At 37.4% G+C, this 27,095-nt stretch overlaps 1 protein-coding gene across 16 annotated transcripts in view; it reads left to right on the top strand.

The window, feature by feature from the left end:
• GPHN (gephyrin) overlaps positions 1 to 26,501 on the top strand; it is a 274,965-nt gene extending 248,464 nt beyond the window's left edge. For 9 of the 16 annotated variants that reach the window (XM_066188284.1, XM_066188282.1, XM_066188287.1 and 6 more), the window contains 7 exons: positions 7,538 to 7,609; positions 17,062 to 17,149; positions 19,185 to 19,258; positions 21,918 to 21,982; positions 23,226 to 23,329; positions 24,491 to 24,587; positions 26,196 to 26,501. In XM_066188284.1, coding sequence (XP_066044381.1) covers positions 7,538 to 7,609; positions 17,062 to 17,149; positions 19,185 to 19,258; positions 21,918 to 21,982; positions 23,226 to 23,329; positions 24,491 to 24,587; positions 26,196 to 26,329 — 634 coding nt within the window. In that variant the 3' untranslated portion in view covers positions 26,330 to 26,501. The remainder of the gene's footprint in view (positions 1 to 7,537; positions 7,610 to 17,061; positions 17,150 to 19,184; positions 19,259 to 21,917; positions 21,983 to 23,225; positions 23,330 to 24,490; positions 24,588 to 26,195) is intronic. The other 7 variants (XM_066188296.1, XM_066188294.1, XM_066188292.1 and 4 more) reach the window with 1 other exon arrangement.
• Positions 26,502 to 27,095: the final 594 nt, after the last annotated feature.

Here is a 27,095-nt window from a genome sequence, read left to right as displayed (position 1 = left end):
CTTTCCAGGAATGGTATCTAAATGTCCTCAATTTCTAGAGCTTTCTATATTATAAGGACCTTTTTAAACTTTAAAACATAAGTAGAAGAGTTTTCAAATGAAACTGTCATATCTGGAAATCAGGTTCTAGATTTGTTTAGCTAAGAAAGAAGAAAACAGCCAGGAAAAGTCTCTTAGCTCCTGAGAGCCATCTCTGTGTAGAGGGATTAGCAGGGATTTTTTTCAACAAAATACTGTAGGTGGAACTTTTTTACCACCTGCAAGAGCAAAAGTAACAGCATTATTGGCCAACAGCTATTGTCAACAACTTACATCCTGTATGACCAATGGCTTCATCCAATGGCAAAGATGCTTTTCCTGGTAGTTCCTTCTGGAAAAATAAGAGTGTAAAGCTTGTTTGTCCTTCATGGCCTTGTCCTAATCAAATAGATATAGTCTCAACTTTACTGTAAAGTCAACACTATCAAAAGGAGAATTTAACTTAAGGTCATTGTGCAAAACTGTAGCTATGTACTCCATTGCCTTCAGGAATTGTTTCTGTGAGCTCTTAGGCACGGAGAGTCTGTGAAGATAAATAATCTTGAAAGCTCTCAGTAATAAATGGCAAACAACTTTAGAATCGTAGAATCATTTAGGCTGGAAAAGACTTTAGGATCATCAAGTCTAACCAGCATTGCCAAGTCCACAACTAAACCATGTCCCCCGGTGCCACATCTACATGTCTTTTAAATACCTCCAGGGGTGGAAACTCCATCACTTCCCTGAGCAACCTGTCCCAATGCTTGATGGCCCTTTCAGAGAAGAAGTTTTTCCTGATATCCAATCTAGACTTCTCATGCTGCAATTTGGGGCCATTTTCTCTCATCCTGTCACAAGTTACTTGGGAGAAGAGACTGATCCCCACCGGGCTACACCCTTCTTTCAGGTTGTTGTAGAGAGTGATAAGGTACCCCCTGAGCCTCCTCTTCTCCAGGCTGAACAATTCCAGCTCCCTCAGACACTCCTCATCAGCCCCAGATCCTTCAATAGCTTCATTGCTGTTCTTTGGAATATCTGTCTTGTAGTGAGATTTAAGGCCCAAGAGAACTTCTTGCTTTTCTATATTTTTTGCAAATACATTTTATGACTTTTTTTTACTTATCAGATGCTAGCTGTACACCGGGCAGCAAACAAATATATCAGTCTAAGGAAGTGCCTGTAGCTTTGCTTTTAGTTACAAGAGAGGTTGATTCTTTTGAATCTTCACTATTAAAATGATCCCTGAGTCTTGAGATAATAACCTTGGCAAAGGTAGAAACAGTTCTTTTCAAATGTTTGGTTTCCTGCTTTTTTCTGTTTCATGCTAACAAAGTAGCTTCTGCAGAGGTAGTTACTTTAGCTCATAGAATAGAAATAATGAGCCTCCAATTGCAGAGTGTACTTTGCAATAAGTTTTGGAAGAATAATTCAGTACTGTTGACTTAGCCAAAGGTCTTCTGCAACAGATATCAGGATTCAGTCTTAGCAAGTCTTCTGCCATTCTTACACACACACAGGCCCAATCCGTATCCATGCAGCAAAATACATCTGCAGTTCTGTCTCACTCAAAAGGAAAATCTGATTGTGTAAATCAGTTTGATAAGAAGTACGGTGTTATTTCATTGCGTAATAAAGTTAACAGAGTGTTGCCCATACAAAAATTTCAGTACATATCTTTTGGATTAACATGACTGATTTGATGGAGTACTGTGGCACTTGAACAGGTGCAGGAGACTCACCAGAAAGATGTTACAAAGGGTACAGTTTTGGCACTTTAGTTAGCATGTTTGTAAGAAGAGAGGAACAAACCTTCAGTGTCTGTTTTATGGTTTACTGAAGTTAAACCATAGATTGTGTTTCTGTGTGCTCATGTATATGTACATTCTGTATGTATAATATGTGTCCAGACTTTGAAAAACAAGAAGATTTTATATGCCTGCAATATCTACTGGTGTAGTAAAAATACTGGCAAACATACTTTTCAGAAGGAAAAATTTAAAACTTGAACTTTTTTTTAATGTATCATGGTATATATTTCTTCTTTCCCGTACTTTAGATTTGGGTGGGTTTTTTCCTATTTCTTTTTCAAAATGCAATTTTCATGGGGTAAATTTTGCTTCATTTTACTGGGAGTATCACTTCCTGTACACTGTATGCATTAGTGGGGTTTGAGACAGCAGCTAATAGGGAGCACAGTTGAGTATTACAATTGCTGTAATGGGTCAAGGTTTCTAACAAGCATGGAAATCCTCTTAAATCATATTTGCAGATCTAATATTCAAGCATAATAAAATTTTTGGAGTATTGTTTGCAAAGACAAACTTAGAGGTTATTCCTATATATCTTTCCAGCATACAAATCACTCAGAGGTGTTTAGGTAAAAAAATAGCTTGTCCAGCTGCTTCAAAGCCCAGGATTGAGATACATGTAAACAAAGAGAATGTGAGAAGATGGGAAAGCACGCTGAATGTCTGGGTTTCTGAAGAGTAGTTAGAAGCATTTTGAAAATGCCTTTGCATATTAATCATACGTGAAGTTACAATTTGAACTGACCACCGAAGTCTGACTTAGCTTATGGTTGTACTTTCTTTTGAAACCAATATTATTTTTCTTTTGGGAGCATTTTAACGATTTCTGAGATTGTCACTATCGTTTCTCTTCTCATAAATTGTATCTATCACTCAATATTCAAAATAAAAAACCAAAATTCCAAAACCCAGAGATAAAGTTTACAGTTGAAATCCTTGAAGAAAGCAATAGCAGAAAAGGGTAGACCTGGGAGAGTGATACAGCTGAAGTTAGGTCTGGCCAGAAGCCAAGATTTTCTCTATTTGTGTTTTTAGCACGTAAAAGCCAAGCTGTTTGAAAAGCGCACATCTCTGAGTAGAAATGGAAGATATATCCATTTCCAGAGCTATTACAAACACAAGAAACAAATGCAAAACTAAGAAAAGGGAGAACCCTTCTGATATTGTTGTTACTGTTGTGTCTTACATTTTTTTGTCTGAATCACAGACTCAGTTGCTAAAAAATTAAAAAAAACAACTGGCCAGTTAAACTTGGTACTCCAATGTACTTTAGAATGTTGCCTCCTAATAACAAGACCAAGGTAAAAAGGCTTCTAATTTCATTTGCTTTGCTTATAGTCTGTGAAGTTAATTGGTTTTTTGGAAGCCAGTGATAAAAATAAGTTGCATTTCTGATCTGATCTGTAGAAGTCTAATTATCAGGATATTTTGTGTCTGATTATTTCATTTGTGTTGTTCTTTGTATTCCATTGTTTCAAGTGTAAAGTTTAGCCCTAGCAAAATATGCTGTAGAGTGGGGCACTGTTTTGCAAAGTCGTCTTCCATTTTGACAGCTTCTCTGCTATGAAAGACTCTTATTAAGCTTGCTAAGGAATTTTGATCACGTATGTAATTAATTCAATTTCCTCTGCTTTTACCTTTGTTTACATGAGTGCATTTTTCCCTTCTCCACATTCTTTTCCCTATTTTCTAATTCCCTTATCATTTTTCTCAGAGGCATGTATAAAATTTAGTTGCTTCCTGCAGCATTTTCATTTATGAGCCTGTGATTTCACAGTGGAGAGAGAAAGACCTTCTCTTCTTAGGAAAAAAAATCAGGAAATTCATATTATTTCCTCACTTGCTTGAAATATTTATCTGAATAGTTATTAAATCAGCAGTTTATGAGAGCTTTTCTATATTAAAAGTGTTTATTCTCTTATTTGTTACCTCTCCTTTTTAACATACTGTTGGACATAGAGCTCCTAAATGACAGGTAAACCTATTAAAAATCACCCCTGCGATTGTAACAGCATTTACTCTGTGATATCCCTAAAATAAAAGCTTTGATAGAGTCTCTTCATATTTAGAATGGGTACTGAAATCTTACTGACGGATTTAGTCTACTTCGATTTTAAGTTTGCCATTCCAAAAAAAAGGCGTAAATCTTTTGTATTTGTGTAGCTTGCATGTAATTTCTACTATTATAATACAGATGGAACATCTGGAGTAGAGGGAAGAGACTGGAGAAAGTGCTCCACCTCGGAAATTTCTCATGCAATATCAGCCTGATACGTATCATTATATGAGTTAGAGTATGACTTACAGGCAGAATTCAGGCATACAATCCTAGTCTCTCCCTGCTCCAGCTTAATGCCAGCTTGGGTAAAAGCAAATATACTGAGCAAAATTAGTAGTAGTAGTAGAATCATTTAACAAATGACTGCAAGAAAATGCTTGTTAGAGAAAAGACCTTACATTAAATGTCACAGTATTAGGTTTTGCTCAAGTGACTTCACTTCAAATTCTGTTTAAAAAACAACAGTGTTATAAATTTTGATCATAGCCTAACGAATGCAGGGACACAGAGTAATGGTTCGAAGGTGATTCAGATGTGGAGGTCCTCCCCTTTATTGTGCCCTGTCAAGAATATTTTCCTTTTCAAGCAGAAATGTTTAATATCTGTCACAATAACTCTTGATAATCATTAGGGAAATCTTCAAATAAGTTGTCATATTGACTAGTCACCTCATCTAATGCACATGTTCCGAAAACACAAAGGAACTTCTGAGCCAAAGCAGAGGTGAAAAAAGAACTGGGAAGGTGGGACAATACAAGTTTCAGGGAAGTCTTCTTTACCAGTAGGAAACTTCATAATGTGACAGGTAATAAAATTCCATGCTGTAGAGGTGACAGGTGCAAAGCTAATGCACAGCAGTATGTCATTTTCCTAACAGTGTTCAACACAAGCATGGGCTCTTTTCTAAATTAGCATTTTTAGAATCACAGCTCAGTAGTAGCACATGACAGTAAAGAGCAGATAATAAAGAGGACAGAATACTTTGAAAACCCTGTCTTTGAAAACAGAGGGAATCTATTTGTTGGAGGAAAATAAAAATCACTATTTTTATGGTCTATTTTTGGGGCCTAAGTTAACGATTTTAAAAGTACTTGGAGACATAAGTTCTGTTTTCAAGACAGCTTCAGCTTCTAGAGGCCAAAGTATCATTCACTTAAATGACTTTCAACCTTCTTAATGCCTAGGAATTTGAGTTCCCAAGTCACTGAAAAATTTTTAAGGCTTGAAATTTTGCTGATACCCTAGAAGAAAATAATGAAAACTAATAAAGGCAGTAGACACAGGACAACCAGAGAAGTGGTGAACACTGAAGTTGGGTCACTGTGTCAGTGATAAGAATCACTTACAAAAGTGGGTTAAGTATATTGTTAATACAGCCAAATATTATTTGATATGTATAGGATTAAAAAATATAAGTAAAATTTACAGGATGGAGGTTTATATCCTAAGAAACAAAGACTTAAGAAAAGATTTGAGAATCATCTAAATACAAGTTCTAGCATATATATAAAGAGCTAATCTCCTATAGAATTAGAAGGATTTTTTTGTCCTTACCCTTGTATTCCCAGGACAAGAACCATTAAATTTCTTAAGTGGTTGAAAGATAGGCTGTGTACTAGAGTAATACCAGAACTCAGGCTGTTTATTTCAACAGATGATCTTACAAGATCACTTGATTTCCTTCTAGTAATACTGAGCCACATGGACTAAAAACTGAATAAAGTTCCTATTTCAGCAGCAATGCCTATGTATTCAAGTTAGACTAATCCAGAGTGTAAGTAAAATGTAATTTTAACAGTGATAGTAATTAGTTATTAGGAAACTAAATCAAATGCTTTGATATTTAATTTTAAATTGAGATTGGATATTTATTTACCATTCAAACAGAAAGAAGTTCAGGGAGATTCTCACACTATTCTAAATATTAAATCATTAAAAAAAGAGAGTTATTTCTTCTGGCTGCAAATAATCTCTTAAGTATTATTTCAGAGAATTTAATTAGTTTTTGTGTTATTCTAATAGACAGTACATAGTAAAAGCACAAGACCAGAAGACTCGTACCAGCAGAAATTACACAACAGAGCTTAGCATCATGCTGGAAAAGATTTTGGATTTTTGAGACTGCTGTCTGTAATGTTGATGGTTAAACCAGAATCTGGGATCATTCATGAAGCCTGAAAGTCTTTTGTGTGTCACTTCATGACACAAGGACTCTGTTTTGAGAAATAAAGATTGACTTTGTTACTCTGGCAATGAATAGAATAGCAAATGAGGGACTGAAGCCACTTTAGGAAATGGCTTTCTTGGAAGTCAGTCAGAAAGAAATGGACATCTAAACTTTTAACCTGAATAATTTGAATATTTTCCCATCACTTCCTGTCAACATTAGTTTGCATTCAATCTGACAGACCTTCTTTATGAACTATGAGGAGCAACGTGGCATGGATTTAGAAGGTGATAAAAGAGGATTTTAGACTTCATGTTAGCAGTGACTGTGGGCATGTGTAATAGTAGTGTAGGGATATTAGCACAGTCGTCTTCTCACGTTCCCCAGTCAGACAGGACATGAGTGTGCACACAAGTGATCTTTGAAATGCCAGACTTGTGCAGGAAAGCTGCCTTGTGCAGGATCAGCTGGCCATGGACTGGGGAGGCAGGTTGACTTTGTTGTTGTTAACAGTCAGCTGTCAGATGATATGAAGAAATAGCTCAAGAGTCATACAGTGATGACTGATGATATTCAATCATGAATATCTGATTTCAGGTTTTTTAAATAAATCTTCATGTCCAATGATGATTTTTTTTTTACATTTTACATTTAATTGCCCTACATTTAAGAGTATAAAAACATAATTTCTGTTCATTTCATATTTCTGTTACAAAGGACAATATATAAAAATAGTTTTTTCACTGAAAAACTGACTTGGAAGAAGTATATGTAAAAGGTAATCCTACTTTCATAAATTGGGAATTCATAGCAAATCATTAATTGTTTTAAATAAGATCCTGATAGGAGTAACTTTCTCAGTTCTGGACATTTTTTCTAATCCTGCCTCTTGCAGCAGGGTATGAAGCTTCTCATGAATGAAGTGGCATCTTTATTGACTATGGAGTTATAAAATTAGGATAATTACAGCTCTTTCCCCCTAGTAGTTAAGAAGGTGACAGTTATTATGCCTTGAAACCTATTTCCTTAATAAGAAGCTAAAAGTGTGAGTACAAATATTTCAGTGGGGCCCATCTCCAAATATTTTCCCATTATCTGTGGTTCTCCTTCCAAAATGTCAAGTTGTTTAACACTTCATTTTGCTTTGTTTGGAAGTCAAGAGTAAAGAAGTTTCTCCATAGACACTGCAAGGAAAGATGAACTGTGCTTTGTTGGCATGCCCAGTTGAGCCTAAATCCTTCCATAACTTTACTCTTCATTCCTTGTGAGAAAAGCCCATCCAAACTGTAACAAAAAGATGTTCCCGTGCACTCCCTTTCTCTCCCATTGGCTGGCCTTGCAAAGAGGAAGCATTTCCCATGGTGATTTTGAATATCTAGAGCCACCAAGGGGGATACAGCTGGGCACAGAACTTCCCTTTGACCCCAGGAGATTCTCTCCTTCCCTGGCTCTTTATTATACCCCTTCTGCTTCCTTTACCCTCAGGAAGCCAGATGTTTTTAAAGAAGAAGGGACACAGAGCTTCCAGAACACTGCGGAGACAGGCCTACCAGATTGGTGAGCACTGTTTTTAAACCACTTGGGACGTTGAGGCACGTGCATGCTCACAGGCAGGCTCGGCCAGGTGTCTGTCAGGGCAGAGCTTGGAGCACGGATCCAACCAACATTTGCTGTACAGGAGCAGATGGTGTTTTATTCTGTCCATTAAGTAGCACTGCCTTTTCAGTTAAGTTCTTATGCACCAGTGCACGGTAGACTTACATGGCTCCACAACGTTGATAAAATGAAAATGTTTACATTACTCATCAGTAGCAGCAAATATCTTTTTCCATCAAGGCTTTTCCCTTTTAAAAACTGAGCAGATTAGCAAAAATCCTGCTTGAAGGTAGTAGTGGAGTCCAGGGAAGTCACTGTTATGATTCTTCCGTCATAACAGGAGTTGGACTTCAGTGATCCTTGTGGGTCTCTTCCAACTCAGGATGTTCTCTGAGTCTGTAACACTGCATACTTGGTTTTCCACCACTATGCTGATCATCTCTAAAGCAGGCTAACTGGAACAGTTAGGAAACCTCTAAACTATGCACTATGCATGTTTTCCAAAATACAAATGCAATTATATACTACATCTTACTTAGGGAGATGGCTTAATAATGTAGGCCCAAGGAGCAGGAGTAATGACAGAGTAAACCATCTGTCATCCATTAACAAACAGAAAAAGTGTGTTTCTGTAGTTTCATTCAGGTAGGAAATAAAAATAAGTAGAAAAGGAATGAAAATCCTATTAAAGGCTAATACCCGAAAACTTCAGATGTGAGGATCCTCACTGGGGTAAATGTTCCCATTTTTGTAAGAAAAGGTTGGAGGGTTGCGTTATAGCTTAATGTTTGCTTTGCATACTGGAAAACAAATTGCTGTTCTCATGACTGAGTCAATCTGCCATATCCTTAGCTTTCAAAAAACTGGTTCTTGTTTAGCAATTAGTTATTCATGCTGAAGCCAAGTTGTTGTAAATCTAGGTGTTCCTCATATAATGGACTAAAGAGATGAACTCACTAGAACCTTTTGCTATACTACACATCCAAAAAAACTTTATGAGAATCTGCAGTATTTAAAACATTTTACAATAATTTGAAGAACATGATACAGACTGCCAGCTTTATCTGAAATTACTTAAAAGATGGAATCTACCAGCAGGTGATGGACTTGGAATTCCTCATACAAGTCAGTTCACACCTCATTGCTACTGCATGAGCCTTTGGTCTCTTGTAAGCTGTGTGAGGGAAAGCACCAACAAAAACCAGGCCCTAGAACAAGTCTTCCTACCCAAAGCGCAAGCAATAAAAAAGGAAAAACTGCAATGGGCATTTTGTTATGTTAAAAGTGTCTTTGTGCTTGAAGGAATATGGTCCAGTATTGTAGAGACAAGTGAAGTTCTAACTCCTTCCACTAACTAGCAGCTGTCAAAAAAATTAAGTTGCTGGTCTTAAAGTTTCTTGGTTCCTTCTCCTCACTTATTTCTAACACTGTAGTTTACTCTTCTTGGGGAATTTGTATTTTTTTTAAGTAAACAAAAATTGATGTCATATTTCATTTGACATTGTTTTAGGACACAGATGATAACAAAGAATTTTAAAAGGTCTTTTTATATTGTCTCTAACCTGTGGCTTCCAAATCATTTTTGCTCTGGAGACAGACATTTTTCCAAGTAATTAAGTTATGATTCTGTAAAGGGTGGAGCGTCCTGGAGAAAGCCTTCATTTTGAGGCATTGCTTTTAGGGACTGCATTTCTGCCTCTCCTAGAGACATCCATGCTATAGATCAATAGGAGTTACACCAGTTTACAGGGGGAATGAAATTACTTTAAATTCCTCTTAAATTCATTTAAAATTTACTCTTACAGTTGAAGCTAAAGTAAAATGAAAAGGTAAGAAATTCTGCGATAACAATGCCATTTCACCATGTGTCAGATTTGGTGATATTATTTGCTATATATAAACAACTGGCCCTAATTACATCCATCATATATTTTACTTTCAGTTCTGTCAATATAAGCCAATTATCATTTCATGAGTGTTCTTATTGAATTAATTGCAGAACCACAGTTACCCTTCAGACTCACCAGTGCACTGACATCTTTACTGATGAGCAATGTCTTTGGCATTGATTATTATATTGTGTGGCGTAATCTCCAGTCATATTATTTCAACCCAGCCACAACTGTTGTATATTTTCTACTCCAAAAGTGAAATTGTTTCAGTGAATCCATATTGACTCACTTCCTTTGTAAGAAGGAAGATAAAATAAAAATCTTTACAGGTGTAATCCCATCCAATTTCTTAGAAAAACTGATGGATTTCTTGTAAGTGTACAATAAGGTTCATTATCTTCAGCCAGCAAATTTAGCCAGGGATAGTTTTTTAATTAGCGGAAACCAGCAGTTCTCAGACTGCTTTTTACACTCAGAGGACACACATTATACCGGATTTAGAGTGAAATAAATGCTCACAAGTTGGTACAATGGCACAGCACCTGAAAACAGCTGTTATCAAAACTCCGCTCCTGTTCTTTCAGCATTTATGGAAAAAATTACAATTCACACTGAAATGCTTGCAGAGGAATGTACACAAGCAGCAGACAAGGATGTGATTGAGGGCCCTTCATGCTGGAATGTGCCTGGAGTACATAAGCACCTGGCTTTTATGCATGAGACCTTTTCCTGTAGCACTCCCATGGCTATCTGTTTTTCTGACCTCTCTGATCTTTTGTCATTCTGGCATATATATGAGTGGGAGTCTTCTGAAGCAGGCCCGGGAAACAGTAGAGGAAAATATATTCTCATCCAGATATAGAAAAAACACTGAAGGCATTAGACAGCTCTCATGGTTACTTCCGCAAAAAAGTTGAAGACCTCTAACTGAAGACCTCTAATCAAAATCCCTACAAGTTCATAAATGTAACATGAAAAAGAATACTCTGAAAAATAACATTTATATTTGCAGTAGCAGCAATTAATGAACAGCAAAAAGTACCAAAGACAGATTCTTTTATATTGCTGTCAAATAGACAAAACTTACCTAGTCATGTTGAACAAGCCAAAAGCTGCTGTAATTATTCCAGCTTTCCTCACAAGCTGGCCTATTTTCCTAGGGAAAACATATTGCATCTGTTCAGAGTGATCCAGGGAAATACCACAGAAGGTAGAAGGAAGATACATTTTGAGAACATGATGAAATACACTTGAGAATTTTGAAACAAATGCAGTTTCAGAAGTGTGTCCATGTTATTACATACAACATCAAAATTGGATTTTCTTCTGCTTTCAAAAACCATAGTAGTCAAACACACAGAATTCCTGTTACTGTCAAATATTCATTCATTGAATTGCATTCATTGAAATGTATTCGTTGATTTACATTCAATATTAGATTCTACAGAAGTTGGCTAAAAATAATGTTTAGTTGGCTAAAAATAATGGCATCTATGCACTATTCTGCATCCTGCAAATTACTGATATGCAAAATACTTCTCTTGGCCATGAGGTGAGAAATGGGTGACAGACTTTGTCTTTATGCCTCACTGCATTCATCTTTTCATTTTGAAATCTGTCACCTCATCTGAATGAGCAGTTAAAAAATGAGAGTTAATCATAAAGGATCAAATCCATATCCCATCTTTCCTTAAGAAGAAATGTCATTGAGCTTGATGAGATCTCTGAGTACAGCAAGTAGTCTGTTGGTTATTTGATGAAAAATTTAATTTGGTAAATTCTTTGTTATTTTTGAGGTAGAACTAGAATTTTGCCTGGAATCTTTGCATGCAAGGGGAATTTCTGGCAGGTCTTTCTATCTCAGTTAAACCTGTTCCTCTGGTACACCTGTTTAGCAGGTAAGAGACTTCCTAAGATGCAAACATAGTACAAACCACTGTTGCCAGTTTGTGGGAATGTATCCAGAATGTGCTAAACTCAGGGCACCTCCAGACTTTTGAAGTTTACGGTCAACTACTGCAGTTTAGAGAGCAGCAGGACTACTTTGGTCTTTAGTGTGATTGTGTGGGATCACTGCTAGGCACTTCTGTTTTCACCGTGTGTCCAGGAATCTGTAGCTCCTCAGAATTTGTGAAGAATCATGTCTTTCAGCATATAACTGAAACACTTGAGATACTCTCAAATAAAGTAAAACAGTAGGCAAGAAAGGTTGGCCAGCTCTGCTTTTGAACTCACAATAGACACTTGTGCATGCATCTGGTGCATTATGGTGCATGTGTATCTTTCTGTATCTGTGTCCAGTGTCTCTGTAAAACACACAGGTTTAAGGTGCTGACTGTGATGGTGCATGCACACATTTTGCAAGTACAGGTTACCGGAAGACCCGGGTTTATAAAAGCCCAGGCTGCGGCATAGAGAAATACAACAACAACAAGAGTTTCTGTTAGTCACCCAATAGTAGCAGCTGTATATGGCACTGGACAGCAAGGACTGGAAGTGACTGTCAGGTAATGAGGTTACATTGAATGAACGAGATTCCTGTGGGAAAGAGCATGGTGGAAATGGTCCTGGAAATTAGTAATGAACCGTGAATTTTGTACTGTGACAATGGCTTGATAAGTCAGTCCTAGCTAGAGGTTCCAGTTCAGTTTTAACTGGGATCACTCATTTTATTTCAGAGTGAGAGGTGATTTTTTGAACGTTTGCTGTTATTTGTTTTCTATATTAAATTATAAAATGGAGCGGTTTAATTGCATGTATCAGACTGCTGCTGTTAAGGGTTGTATCACAGAAAAAGCTGACAGATTGATAATTAATGACAGTGAAGCACAACAATAGGATCAACAAAAGTGAATTAACACGCATTTATTTCTATGTGAAAGAGAAAATTACACTGTAATTTAGGGTACTTCAAACTGGCACTTAAAACACAGAGGATTCTTTGGTCTTCACTATAATGTAGCTATTTCTTTTGAAAGTGGAAAGGAGAAAATTTACATGGCTGATGTCTATTTTAATGAGGCTTGCATCATTTCCTTGTTCAAGCTCTTAAGCTTTCTTGTATATCTTTTCAGTTCAAAGACAGCTCACTTGACAGCTCAAGTGTTGAATAAGTTTTCCACAAACTAACTTTGATAGCCAGAATTTTTCATGAATCCAGAAAGTGTTCGTGCTGTACTGCCATCCTGCAAGTCCTCTCTTCAAATCAGTGAAAGCAAGTGTCAGCTGCAGTGTCACACATCTGCTTACTGGATGCTCGCTGCTGCCTTTATGCAATAGTTACCCACCAACTAATTTCCAGATTGTACTGTACCATAAAAATTAACACGAATGGTCAGGAAATTGGGATAGCAGAGTAAATACCCTGTTTATCAGACTGACAAAATTAGCAGAGAATATAAAGATAGACTTAAAAATATATGCAATCTTTATGCAAATTGCTATGGATCTTCAAAAATGTATGTGCAATACACATAATATTTGTGCAGACACAATCTACTCTGTGTATTGAGAGAAAGTTTGGATTTGTTCCTTATTTATGAATAGTTTAATAGTTCCTTATATGAATAGTTTCATAAACCGTATGCAGTCCTTAAATAGCAAATTTTCTTCAAGATAATAACAGAAGATGATAGGATATGATCTGAAGCATATCTGAGTATAACTTTTTTAATAAGTTGCAGCATGTTAGAAAAGCACGCTCCCTTTTTGTGCACAATGTCACTCTGACTTTGAAAATCACCAAATGAAACTGAGTAATTTTGCCATCTGGAAATTAGACTTTCCATCAAAATCTACTTTACATTGTTTAAGGTATTCACCATTATATTTGAGCAAGTGTTACAGTTCTGTCCATGAAGGAAAAAATCCAAGAATAGCACTTTGACAAACTCTTTTAAAGGATTTATTGAAGTAAATTAGACCATTAATCTAGCTAATCCAGTATCCTGCCCCTAGCAGTGGCTGATTTGTACCTGCTCAGACAGTGAGTATTATTTCTCAGCTTCATGGCGATTTGTCACCTGCCTTTTTAAACAATATTGCCATGTTATACTCAGATGCCAAAGTTATCTTGTCAATTCTCTCACAATTTAATCGTTTTCATCATTTATTCTCTTTACATGTCAATCTAAAGGAGTAGCTGCTTACTGTTACACAACAAATGAAACAAATAGTTATCTTATCATCTGATTATATCCATTCAGTGTTAATATGCAACTTGAGTAATAGCTCTCTGTATTAAATCCACTAAAGGTGACGGAAATGTCCACTACAATGCTGATTGAATATTGCAACTGGTGACTCCTATAAGGAGTGCTAATTGCAGAGTTATGGAACTAGCAGCTTTAAGTACAACATAAAGTTAAGCAGACCTGAGTGACAAAAAGGAGTCTGCCAAAAATGTCAAAAAAGATATTTTCTGCAACAGCAAGGGAGGGAATTCTGTCTCCTTTTTTCAGTATAAAAAACTAAACTAACATAATCATTCAGTTTCTTGCAACAAAATTTTTATCACGTCTTTCTTTTTGGAAGAATTAAATTCATTTTGCAGCTATGTTAAAGATGATATGCAGTGCTGTTGGCTGGGTAAGTTTTAATGGTAGAGTTTTTTTAATGCCTTGCACTATACAGATGGTAAAGAAAATAATTTAAAATGGTGAAGAAAATATATTATACACCATTCTACTGAAAATTCTAAAAATGCACAGAGTCCAGTAATATTCAGCTTTTTACATGACACAATAAAACATCTGAATGATGAACTAGACCAGTGATATGCTGCCCTCATAAGGAAAGATGTGAATTGAGTCCTCACCTGGTTTGAGTTTAGGCTTATTGGGAGAGGGAGGGGTGTTTATTGATTTTTCTTTCGTTAAGTGATTTAATATATATACAAACACATATAGATATTCAGTATGTAAATAGCTGCATTTCCATTCTATTTAACTTTACAACAGTTAAATATATACTTGTTTGCTTTTTACTGTCCCTTCCACTATTCTCAAACCGCAACTGAAAGCAAGCCCACTTCATTATCCAGAATTAGCATGTCCCCAGACAGGTAGTCTTGCTACCTATGAATAACTTTTAAATAATTAAACAAGATGAAATGAAACAGCCTGGAGCAACCTCCAGATAAGGTCCTCAGCTCCATCACAACCTAATGAGAAAAATGTACTGAGAGCAGTGTTAGACTGGTGACAGTGGCATATGTCTGACTGCCGAGCCTCAGGAATGCCAGTATCGACCTCTGTAATGAATATGTATTCCATGCTGCGTTCCAAGCAGCCTCATTGGCAAGTATTAAGGAATACTGAGATCTTGAGAGACTTTTCCTATTACAAACTCTATAACAATCTTAATATCTTATCACATACAGATACTACTTAGATGATCAATAAGAGCCAATTGGTTTTGAAGAAGTAGCCAACAGCAGACTTGCTTCTTTCTACTTTCCTTTAATGACTACTGAAGACTTGTGCTGAGTTTTTGGAGAAAATGATCCTGAGATTTCAGAAGAGACAGCTGATAAAATGTCTCTGTTTCCTAAAGAACAAAGGAGATGGTTTTGCTTGATCCCATTTGTTTTCTCCCAAAGAAAAGAGTTTAGGCATTCTTTGTAGGCCATTAAGAGTAGCCAAGATACCCAGTACCCTAAACAATAGTCATGATTGCCACTATTTCCTTTTAAAAATAGTGTATAATCCCTTTATACATTAAGGAATTCCTTAAAGGAATTAAATAAGGAATAAAGGAAGGTATTCCTTTATACATTAAGAAATATATACAATATATTCCTTATATTTCCTTTAAAAATTGTGTATAGTAGTGTATAATTTTATCTTATTGATTGCAGTCTACAGCAATCTGCCCTTCTTTCTGCTGTATCTTGTTGCCTACCTCTTACAAAGCAATCGGACCCTAGAGAGGGGTGTAGCCCAACACAGATAATAAAGTTGTGCAGGATGACTACGCTGTGATGCCAAAGAGCATGGTGCTTCAGTCACTGGATGTTGTGGAGAAAGAGTCTTGAGCCTTTCTGCCTGTAAGGCATAACCAGGGTAGAGGACACCCAAGGGCTCTCTGGTGAGATGAGGTGTGTGCAACGTTGCATGCACTAAGCTGTTTACTCAGTGAAGGAGTGCGGTACTTCTTGTGCCACATAAATTGTAGTGCACACAGCACCATGTCATGCTGGCTGCTGCTTATATTTCACTGAACCATGGGCAAAAAAAGGATGCTCAGAGGAAAGAATTTTTCTTTCTGAGACATTTGGAAACACACAGTTTCTGCTAGTCTCTGAAAGGTCAACCAGAACTTGCATAATATTCCTAATTTTCGTGTTTTCAGCTCCAACTCCAAAATTACAACTGTAGTTCTACTTTCAGATGAAATAGAGCCAAAGTTCCCAAAGGACAGCCCTCATGCCATTTTCAGCCTGCATTCATCACCCACAATGGCATTTTGTAACTGTAGTGTGGTATTTATCTGAAGGGCTGTGTTCCAGGTGAAGGCCTTCATGCAGTCACTAGCATTACTGCCCATTCTTTCAATGGCATTCTAAGTAGGAACAGCCTCCCATGAAAAACTTTCAGGATCACTGAAGCGAAAACATACTGTTGAAGAAGCAATACATAGTCACAGCAACCAGTCAACTTCTGGTCAGTTCACAAATGTTAAATGCAAAGTATGAATTTAAAATACTGGAAATATTTTTGATTCCTTTGGACCTGTGTGAGTTGTATTACTGAGTTTTCCACTGCGTGCCTTGAAGCTCTATATTAGCATCAGTACTGCTCTTAAATATCAAATCTCATTTCAAAGTTTACAGTTTAGATCTAAAGTGGAAGGAAAAGTTAGGACACCAATACCCTTCACAGTTATACTCTTTGTATGGAAGAATATCATAGCTCCCATTACACTGTTTCTTGTGAAGGTGAATAGACCTTTTAACAGGGTGGATTGTGTTTTTGCAAGCTGAAATGGATATGTACAGGTGGCTTTGCTGCAGAGCCCTCTAACAGAGAAGAGAAACAAAGGATTTAGTCCCAGTCTTCACTGATCAAAGTTTGAAGTGGAGCCTCACCCTCATTTTTGCACACATCAAATAAGCTAGACAGGTAGTACTGCAGCCAGCTTGGTGGTCAGTAATTTTCATGTGTCAGGTGCCTTTATATATCCCTATCAGTTCATCTAAGTCACAATTTGTATCACTACCTACTGTGCCAATTGCATACTCTTAGACATTGTATTAGCATTCTTCAGTCCCAGTCTAAAGTATCGCACTGTTCCTGTTGCAAGGCTTTGACAGAAAGATGCCAAACAGTGTGGCATCCACTTAACGAGATTGCAGCTCTTGAATTGAACACTGTAGAATCTTAAGGAAAATATTTTCTCTTTTTTTTGCATTATTCTCTCAAAATACGTGTGTATATGCATCTATATGTGTGCACACAGACTTATATTACAACTCATAATAATTCCATGCCACTAATCTGCTTTGCTTGTTCTTTCCTGTAGCCCAGATGATTTACTGAATGCACTGAATGAGGGTATCAGCCGTGCTGATGTGATCATTACATCAGGAGGTGTATCTATGGGGGAAAAGGTACGCAAAATTTAAGTTTGACTTCCTACAATATATGTAAGAATTTCAAACCAGAGTCTGTCATCCAAGCTATTACCTTTGTATTAAGATTTATTGAAAAGGGACCTTACTTTTATTGGAACACTTACATGTGAATTACTTAAGAAAATAGTCTTCAAAGCTCATTCCCTTTGTTCTTGTTTCTGTACTATAGTTGATATAGTACAACAGAGAAGCTTTTAATTCTTGACGTGAGTAATTTACAAATGTGTTTTGGAAATGTGTTTTACAAATTTAAGGAACAATTTATGTAGATGAAGAAGGTGCTGGGTTAATAGCACATGAAGACAACAGACTTCTTTTTATTTTTAGAGCAGGTAAAATGTAGATAGAATTAAGGTACTTTGAAAGTATTTAGAAAAGCAACCTAAGTATATAAATATCATTTTTTTACTCAGCACATCTGTTTCCTGAACGTGCCAAAGCTCTATCTGTTACAAAAATAGTTTTATCACATTTTGCACCTGATAGTCCTACAGACGATACATACGAGACCCAGTGAGCTGATATATTTGCCTTTTGAATCATCAACAGAATTGTTGATTGAGTTCCTGTTGATTATCCCTGTGCCAAAACCATCAAAGAAAATAGGGATACACAGATGCTGGTGGGGCATAGATGAACCTGCAGGACATTTATTAATCATTACTTATGCGAAGGAAAACTCAAATTAATTTTTGATCCCAGGCTGAATCTGTGAGTTTGGCAGGTAAAATAAACATCTTTTATAACTAACAGATACTAAAGATTGTCATTAGCAGATGGGAAACATGAGTGCTGGTTTTGTTTACTTTTCTGAGTAGAAATCATATCGTTGGATACATAATGAAAATGGACAATTAAACCAGTGCAAATTACTTTCAGTTACTCCCATTGTGTCCAGTATGCCTAGAAAAATAATCAAGGACAAGTACTAGTCTTTAAATTGGGAATGTGAGAACATAATGCAGACATGGTAACACTAAGAAGTGGCTGGACTGCTGAATGATCTTACAGACATTCAGACCTTCGGCTCATTTCTCCCCAGTCTGAACTTGAGGTAACAGCCTAAAGCCAATAGGCTCTACCTTCCACTGCTGGTCTGCCCCCTGAGCTTTCTACAGTTTTAATGAAATAGCTGTAAACATCCAAATAGTAAACAGAAAGTAAAAAAGGAGTTAATGCAATTAATAATTAAGACTTAATGCCTGGCTGAAATGAGTTGCTGCTTTCCAGGTATTTGAGCACACACATGCATAACAAAAAGGACTAACTGCCAGGGAGTTTTAGATTTACTGCTTTCAAATTCTGTCTTCCCAGATGACTGTTATGGCCCATGTTTTTAGGCTCACTAAACACAACAGATAGGGTTCTACATCTTTAGGCAGAGCAATTGTCAATAAAGATTAAACATGTAATTCCATTTGTTTTAATAACTAGATCAATCATGTTTATGCAAAATCATTTAACTTGAACCCATTCACAAGCCACCCACAGTTTTTTCTTTCTAAGGAATGTTAAACGAAACCACTGTCAATTAGACCATTAGACCCAAGAAATTACAATAATTACAGTATCCTGGAAAACTATGATTTCTACAGTACAGTATTGATTTCAAAAGTAGTAGGAGATCTCTAAATCTACAACTAGATAGCTTCCATGGCAAAATTTAAATAACTTGATTGTTTAAAGTCTTGGAATTGTAAAGGTTTTTTTCCATCTTTAACATAGAGAATGTTTTAGTAGTAGGTATTTCTGGGGTGGTCTAAGATTCTGATGCTGCAGATGAATTTTAAGGAAACATGTCCTCACAGAGTCAGATTTGGCACCTAAATGAGTCTGTTCTTTACTTTTTTTCCAAAACACTTTCAAATACTGGAAATTCCTCACTGGGCTGTAGCACTTTCAGGATATGCAAATTTTCATCTTCACTTGATATTAATTAATTGCTTTGAATGCTTAGGTGATGTAAAGCCACTTTGATGTTACTTAATTTTTTTTTTTTTTTATTAAACAGGACTATCTTAAACAGGTGCTGGATATTGATCTTCACGCACAGATTCACTTTGGCAGAGTTTTTATGAAACCTGGGTAAGAAATCTTTCTGCTTAGGAGGCTAAATTGGGCCAAATATCTTAGTGAAGTGCTTCAGTAGATTTCACTTTTCTAAATGTACTGTAAACCACAGGATAGATAAATATGGGAAAAACAGCAAAATCAGTGCTCTTCAGATTAGTCATCATGTTTATGGGTGAAATTAACTGGAACAGAGAGATTATTTTTTATCAGTAAGATACGTCTCTGATAACTGTTGCAAACCAGGTTTGGGGGCTGGTGGGAAACCAGCATGGTATAAACATTTCCACAGCCTTCAGTGTGATCACGGAGCTCACATTGACATTACCAGGAAATAACCAGGAAATATAAGGACATTAAATGGACAGGTTGCTTAAAGAGTATCTCATTTCACTTCAAAATTTGCATAAAATATATTCCTACAAGTAGTTCCTTGAGAGAGGTGGAATGACAGCTAATTTACAAAGCTTTGTCTAATTGGCATGTTGAGCATAGTAATTTTTAAGTAAGGAAAGTCCTTTATGTGTTTAGTTTGCCTCAGAAAACTGTTTCAGCATTGCTTTTCTGAGCTGTGGCACTGCTCATCAGTGAGTCTGGAAGTGTGCTCTGTAGAGAGAATGAAAATCACACATGTTGAAAACGGAGAATTGCCTTTTCTTCACAGTAAAAGAGCAGAAAGATGTCTGTACCTCTGCCTCACTCCCTATGGAGGGCAGTTTGTTTGCCGGGTGGGTCAGAATGGTCCAGCTACACAAGATCAAGCATAGCTTTGCAGAATGATTCCCTCCAAACCAGAACTGCTGTCATGGAGCAGAGCTGCAAGTGGGTGTTTGCTGTGAAAACAGACAAATACTTTTACTGTCTCTGCGTACAGTCTGGTAAAGAACTGCGTGTGGGCTTGGTGCTTGTGCTGCTCCTACCACCACCTCCTTTCCACAGAAGGACTGAGAGAGCTAAAAGCTTGTTTCCTCCCCTGGTGGATGTAGCCCAGGCATGGAAATTCCTCACTGCTTCTGTCATATGCTACAACTGATGTAGGGAAGTCCCAGAAACAGAATCTGCACTCCAGTCTCTGCTGCTGACAAGAATGGATAACTTGATACAGAGAATTCAGAGTATTAAATTCTGGTTCTGGCTTACTTGTAAGAAAATGTAATTTTTTCTTCTGGTGAGTCCTCTGTAGACCTGCAGCAATAAACTTTTAATAACTAGCTGGAAAAACTTGAAGAAATGGGTGTTTTCCCTAAATGTCCCTTTCCATTTTATGCCACAAGACAGGTATTTCTTATTGTTACCAAAACATTTGCTCATCTGTTCTTACTGAGAATGTAAGCACTCTCTTTTTTCATTAGCTGTAGTGCAATAGCAAATATTATATCTTCGGTTTTATTAAGTGCTTCTTAAAAGATTGTAGATTGTGCTTACTATATTGGAAAAAGTATCCCTTGAATAAGTTCCAAGAGTGAAGTCAGAATTTGTTGTATGCCTGTATTTGATGTGCTTCATCAGTGCAGGGTGGTGCCTGGGATTTACCATCCCTCCACTTGGTCGGAAAGTTACTGAGCTCATGTAAGGTTATCTTGTCTAGCTTCACTGACAGAAGGAAGTACTGGAAGATTCTACCAATGATGGTGTTGAAATGTCATACGAGAATTCAGGGTTTCAGTAAATATTCAGTAAATATTTCTGTAAATATGAATTAGCAATTCAATTTTTTATCCATTGGTTTTGTGCACTGGTTATAACGGTTGGAGGCCTGGCACATAGTTCCCATCATGTTAGAGGCATTTTAAAACAAAAACGTCAAACACTAACTTCCCCTGGTAAAACAGGATATTGATGAGTCTTAACAGATACTAAACTAGGTGATAATGATCAAAGTGCAGCAAATCTTCAAAGCTGTAAACTATCATCTGCTGACCAGGTGGTAGTGGTCAGCTGAAGATAAAGCCAAGGAAACCAGCCTAAGTATTGCTCTTATGAGGCATAATTTCTAATGTTTGAAAGGATTATATTAATATAGAATTCTTGTTTCATGGATGAGTCCCTCTTCTTTGCCAGGCACATTACTGTCCTATTTGTGTAACAGTAATACCCCTCACAGCAAGTCACCAAAGATCACGCAGCAGCTCTGAAAGGCTAGCTTCATTGACAGACCTGGTTGTCACCTGGCTGCAGCTCTGCCCGTGTATCTGAATTTGTTCACTTGCAGATTAGCTAGCATTTGCTGCTCAGAAATACTGCTCTTTGTCAGTACTGCCGTAGAGACTGGAGTAAGAGAATTAGTCACCAATGTTATGAAAAATTGGAAACCCTTATATGAAAAAAACCCCACAGCTCCGTAATTGCATAATTCCAGTATTACTTCATTGTTAATTGGCTTCTAGCATGAAGACAAGATTTCGATTTTTGGTTACTAATTCATTTTCTTTTAGATATTTCCTCTCCAAATTTGTGTACTTAAAACTTCAGAGTTTTGAATTTCAATAAAAATTATTCTGTCACCACAAAGAGAGGATTATACCTCTGGTATGCAATAAGCAGCAGGTGCTAATGAACTGCTAATAGAGAGATGTCCTGTTTTGTTTCCTTTTCTTTTCCGAATGTTTTAAATAATACAATTACGTTCAGTCAAATTCTAATGCAGATATTAAATAACTTTTTTTTTCCATAGCTTGCCAACAACTTTTGCAACTCTGGATATTGACGGCGTAAGAAAAATAATCTTTGCACTCCCAGGTAAGATGTTTTGTGGATTATTTTTGTTGCTGTGTGTCGATGACAGACATGAAACAGAATAGTGACACTTCACAGCACCTGTGCCTGGTGTTGGCCCCTAAGGAAGGTACCTGTAAGATTTTCTCAGAAATTTCCAGAAGAGATGGACTTGCAGGGATGTGCTAAGGAGTTCTTTTTTGTCCCTGTCCTCAGAATTTTTTTGGTACAGATCTTACGATTTTTTCCATCCAACAATTTCCTTACATTTTTCACAGGGGTGTTTTTTTCCTACAGCTCCCTGTGCCTTCACCATAAATATCCTGTGGGTGTAAGTCAGTGCATCCACTCTGACATACTGAAAATGGAGACAAAAATGAGGGAGTGCCAAGGAACATGTCACGGAATATTTTTGTTTATCATGCTCCTGCTGTGGAACCAAAGGAGGGCAGCATGGCTACACTGCTGCCGGCTGTGTGCCCTGGGAAAGCACTTGTTTAGAATAAAGATTTCCTTATGGATTTCTGTTCTTCTAAATGAGAAGGAATTTATTTTATTCTTATTGCTCTGGCTTTCCATGAATTTTGACCACACAAGGAATCCTGTTCTTGATAAGCTGTTGGTTTCCAGATGTATCTCTAGTGCTTCTATCCTTTTCTCGTTTTAGTTGCTGCAGTACATTTTCTTACAGGGGAGAAATCAGTGGAGCATCCATCTGATCATAGTATTTATTTTAAAACTGTTGTCTAGAGGAGATCAGATGTGTAAGACAGTGGTGTTTGACAGGTGGTCATACACCTCTCTTGTGAGTCAACAGAAAACATGTAAATCAGTAGAATTCTCCTTAGAATTTGTCCTAAAGCATTTTGCTACTCAGTTAGGGAATTGAAAGTTAATTTTCCCTTGTGTCTGGGAACCATTAGCCCTGTCAGGGTAGAGCCAATAACTATGCACGATTAACTCTGCTCCAGCTCCAGAAAAATGTATGCATAGGACAAAGGTAGCAGAAGAGCAGAGGCAAATGTTGGGGCCTGAGGAACATCAGGCAATTCTGGTCGGAGCAGGACCTCTGCACACATCATCCAGAATGTAGCTTTCAACAGGTGTACTTGCCACATGCCACTGCAGTCTGTACTGTGTGCAGTACATAGCATGGAAAGCTCTGAAGAGTCCTTTAAAATGAAATTGCTATAAAGACATAAGCTCACTTTCAGCCTTTCAGGGTAAACCAAGAGGGCATCACCACCAACTGTTCTTTGTCCTACAGGCAATCCTGTGTCAGCTGTCGTCACCTGCAATCTCTTTGTTGTTCCTGCACTGAGGAAAATGCAGGGTATCCTGGATCCTCGGCCCACCATCATCAAAGCCAGGGTAAGAAGCTTGTCCTCTAATTAAAAATTCTCTCAAGACATTGAAGCACATGTCTTTAGTCTCTGAAAGACTGTTGTGATTGTGGAATCTGAGCCCAAGACTAGTTCTGGCAGTGAAAGGATGTTCACACAAACAGAGCCACATTCTCAGTCTCTGTTAATGGTAGTATTTAGTCCCATAATTTTTTAGAGCTAGATGGCCATCTAATGGAGCAAGATACACAGATGCAGAGGCAGCCATTTGCCAGTCAGGCAGGAAGGACACTCTCCTGTTTAAAAAAGACATTTGTTTTAGACTATGGTAAAAAAATGCAGAGTAATCTGTGAATATTTAGAGTTGGATAGTTCTGTATTAGCAATAGAAAATACAAACTTTAAAGCCTTTTTGTTGAGTTACTTGTATAAAAAACCCACATGACCACCACCCTAAGCAATATAAATTCCTTAAACTGTTCTCACTTTTCTAATAAATTATGGATAGTGTAACTCTGTTTAATATAGATTCAAGGCGTGTTATTATAATGTCATCTTCTTCTGTTTTTGATTCAAATAAAGTACTGAGGAATACATCACCTTTTGTAGTTTTCTTAGTGTTCTTGCCTATGCACTTTTCTCTTACAGCTTATCTTGTGTCTCTCTTTTGTCCTCAAGCATCCAGATTTTAGCTCACAACTAAAATATTCTAAAAGAGAGAGCAATTTGCAGTGATCTTCACTTTTGCATGTATTTTACATTATGAGCCATCCCCTGTATGTCTTTTAGTTTCAAAGATTGGCCATTTTCCTTTTGTCAGAGCTAGCAGGATTTTGAATGCGAAATTTTTTTTTTCTTTATGCAATGTAATCCAAAGAGAACAGGCTTTTTTCTATAGAAATACTATCTGTAAACTCTCAGTAAAGGAATGGCTTTGAAATATTTCACTTAATGGAGGGAGACTCCTTCAGACACTTTGATATTTTAATATCATAGTCGTATTTCCTTAAATACTGCAGTCTCTGCCTTCTACAGTTTTTAATCTTGCACTAGACACCATCAGACCTCAAAACACAAGTTTTTGAAACAACTGTTTCCAAGGAAGAACAATTGAGCAGATTATTCCATTATTTTAGACAGTGCAATGTGAATGCATGACATGTTCATCCTTTCTTTTTTAATCCTACAGTTATCATGTGATGTAAAATTGGACCCCCGCCCAGAATATCATCGGTGCATCCTGACTTGGCATCACCAAGAACCACTACCTTGGGCACAGAGTACAGGTCAGTGCCAGTCACACAGACTGACACACACACACACACACACACAGCCTTGCCTTCCTAAAGGTGTGTCTGGGAACAAACAAGAGTGTGCACATTTTTTTTCATAGAACCTTCTTTATGCAGACTGATTTGCTGACACACTTGTGCACATGCACACACATACATTAGTATAAAATTCAGTGCTGATATAGCTTGTCAATTGAACCATTGAAACATCATTTATTTGAATAACCTGCTTTAATACACACACACACACTCTACACCTGAATTCTTGCATACGTGCACACATTCCCTTGTATAAACATCCACTAGGCTTAGTTGCAGTCAGGCACATTTGCTTCCTTGTGCTGTTGTCCATGTACTCAACTCAACAAACACACATTGGGGCAGAGGTAGGAGCAATACAAATAAAAGAAATGTGAATTTAGCTGAACTGGAAAAGTAGGAAAGATAGCAGAGACTCTAGATTTTCTCTCAAAGCAGACTAAGGATGTATTAGTCATATTTGTCACCTAGGATTACTTCTAGATATTCAGCTGCAGTTGAGGTAAATACTAGATTTGAATACTGGTTTAGCTATGTACTCCTAGAAAGCTGACTGTGACACTTCTGCAAGAGATTTAGGTCCTTAAACAACTAATTGTCCTTTTGCTACATCCAACTAGTTCAACAAAAAGCACTATATATGAGTCTCCACAGGGAAAATATTAGTTCAGTTCTGGGCCCCTCAGCACAAGAAAGTCATTGAGGTGCTGGAGAATTTCCAGAGAAGGGCAGTGAACCTGGTGAAGGGTTTGGAGAGGAAGTTCTATGAGGAGTGGCTGAGGGAGCTGGAGGTGTTTAGCCTGGAGAAAAGGAGAATCACAGGAGATCTTATCACTTTCTACAACCACCTGAAAGGAAGTTGTAGCCAGTGGGGGTTGGTCTCTTCTCCTAGGCAGCAAGTGACAGGACAAGAGGAAATGCCCTCAAGCTACACCAGTGGAGGCTCAGGTTGGAATCTGGAAGAATTTCCTCTTGAAAGGGCTGTTGAACATTGTAACCAGCTGCCAAGGGAAGTGGGTGGAGTCACCATCCCTGGAAGAGTTCAAGAAACAGCTGGACATGGCACTTAGTGCTATGGTGTAGTTGAAATGGTGATGTTCGGTCAAAGGTTGGACAGAATGATCTTGGAGGTTTTTGCCAACCTAAATTATTCTATTCAGAGAGAATAAAATTAATCAAATTTATTCTAGAACAGGATATTAAAAACATTCTAGACTGTGCTGATTTTAGTGTTTGTACAACTGGAACAGGTGTACAAATTGAAAAATAAAGTAATTTTGATAGGATTAACTATTTACTAGGACAAGATGGATGGTACAGATAATGTGGAAGGCTGGGTAGGAAAGCAATCAGCAAAGAGACTGACAGTTTTGAGATCCAGTGCAGTGAGATACTGACTAAATCTCCACAGAGCTCTCTGTTTCCATCCACCTTGGAACAGCTCCATAGATAAGTTAGCCACATAAACATTTTCATCACAACAGCTTTTGTTTGTTGCACCGTGTTGCAGCATTTGAAAGTAACTGAAGACTCAACTGAAATTGTTCTGCCTCTCTCCTGTAGGGAATCAGATGAGCAGTCGTCTGATGAGTATGCGCAGTGCCAATGGACTGTTGATGCTACCTCCAAAGACAGAGCAGTATGTGGAGCTTCACAAGGGGGAGGTGGTGGATGTCATGGTCATTGGAAGGCTATGATGTCACCAGCAAGAGCGAAGCTTTGATGCATGTCCACATATCATTGACTGTATCCTGTAATATGCAACGGCACAGCTAGTTTTTCCGATTTGGATAAAAGTTGATCAGTATAGTCAACATCTTGAAATATATTTCAAATGGAATTTAAATAAATACCTTTTAAAAAAAAAAACCTTTAAAACAAATCTTAACAAAGAAATTTATTCTGATTATATCAAAGCAACTTTTTCCTTTTCTTGCAATTGCTTTGTGTGTTCAATGCTAGTTCTAATAGCGGTAGCTTTTAGTAGACAGCAGTAGGTGCCTGCAGAACTTGTGTTTTTTCTCATCTTTAAGATACAACTACTTACGCTCTTAAAACAAGGCTGTCTGCTTATTTATACTAGCGTAGACAACACTTGGATTTCCCTTATTAGTATGCTTCATAACCGCTTCACAGAGAGCTTCTGCTTGTTCTTTATCTTGTATCTCGTGTTGATGTGCACAGTGCCAAAAGCGGAGTGGCTGCACTGGGAACCCAATGAAGCCCCGAGGTTCTCTCACCTCGCCGCGCATTCAGGGATGTCTCTTGTCCCGGCAGCCACCCAGCTCAGTACTCTTGGGCAGTAACTGGATACCTTTTATTTCAACAAACAAAAAAAATTGCTTCCTTAAGTGCTGACAGCCTTTTTAACCAATACATTTAAAAATGTACAGAACTAAAAACTAAAAAAAAATCAAAGACTGATCTTGTACAGATATTAGTGTTACCAGCATTCGTGTGGAA

Source organism: Chamaea fasciata, unplaced genomic scaffold (assembly GCF_029207755.1).
Source record: "Chamaea fasciata isolate MVZ Bird 193981 ecotype frontalis unplaced genomic scaffold, bChaFas1.0.hap1 SCAF_7, whole genome shotgun sequence".
Taxonomy (NCBI): Eukaryota; Metazoa; Chordata; class Aves; order Passeriformes; family Sylviidae; genus Chamaea; species Chamaea fasciata.
Note: the sequence above shows the minus strand (reverse complement) of the source record. Positions and strands in the feature narration are given on the sequence as shown.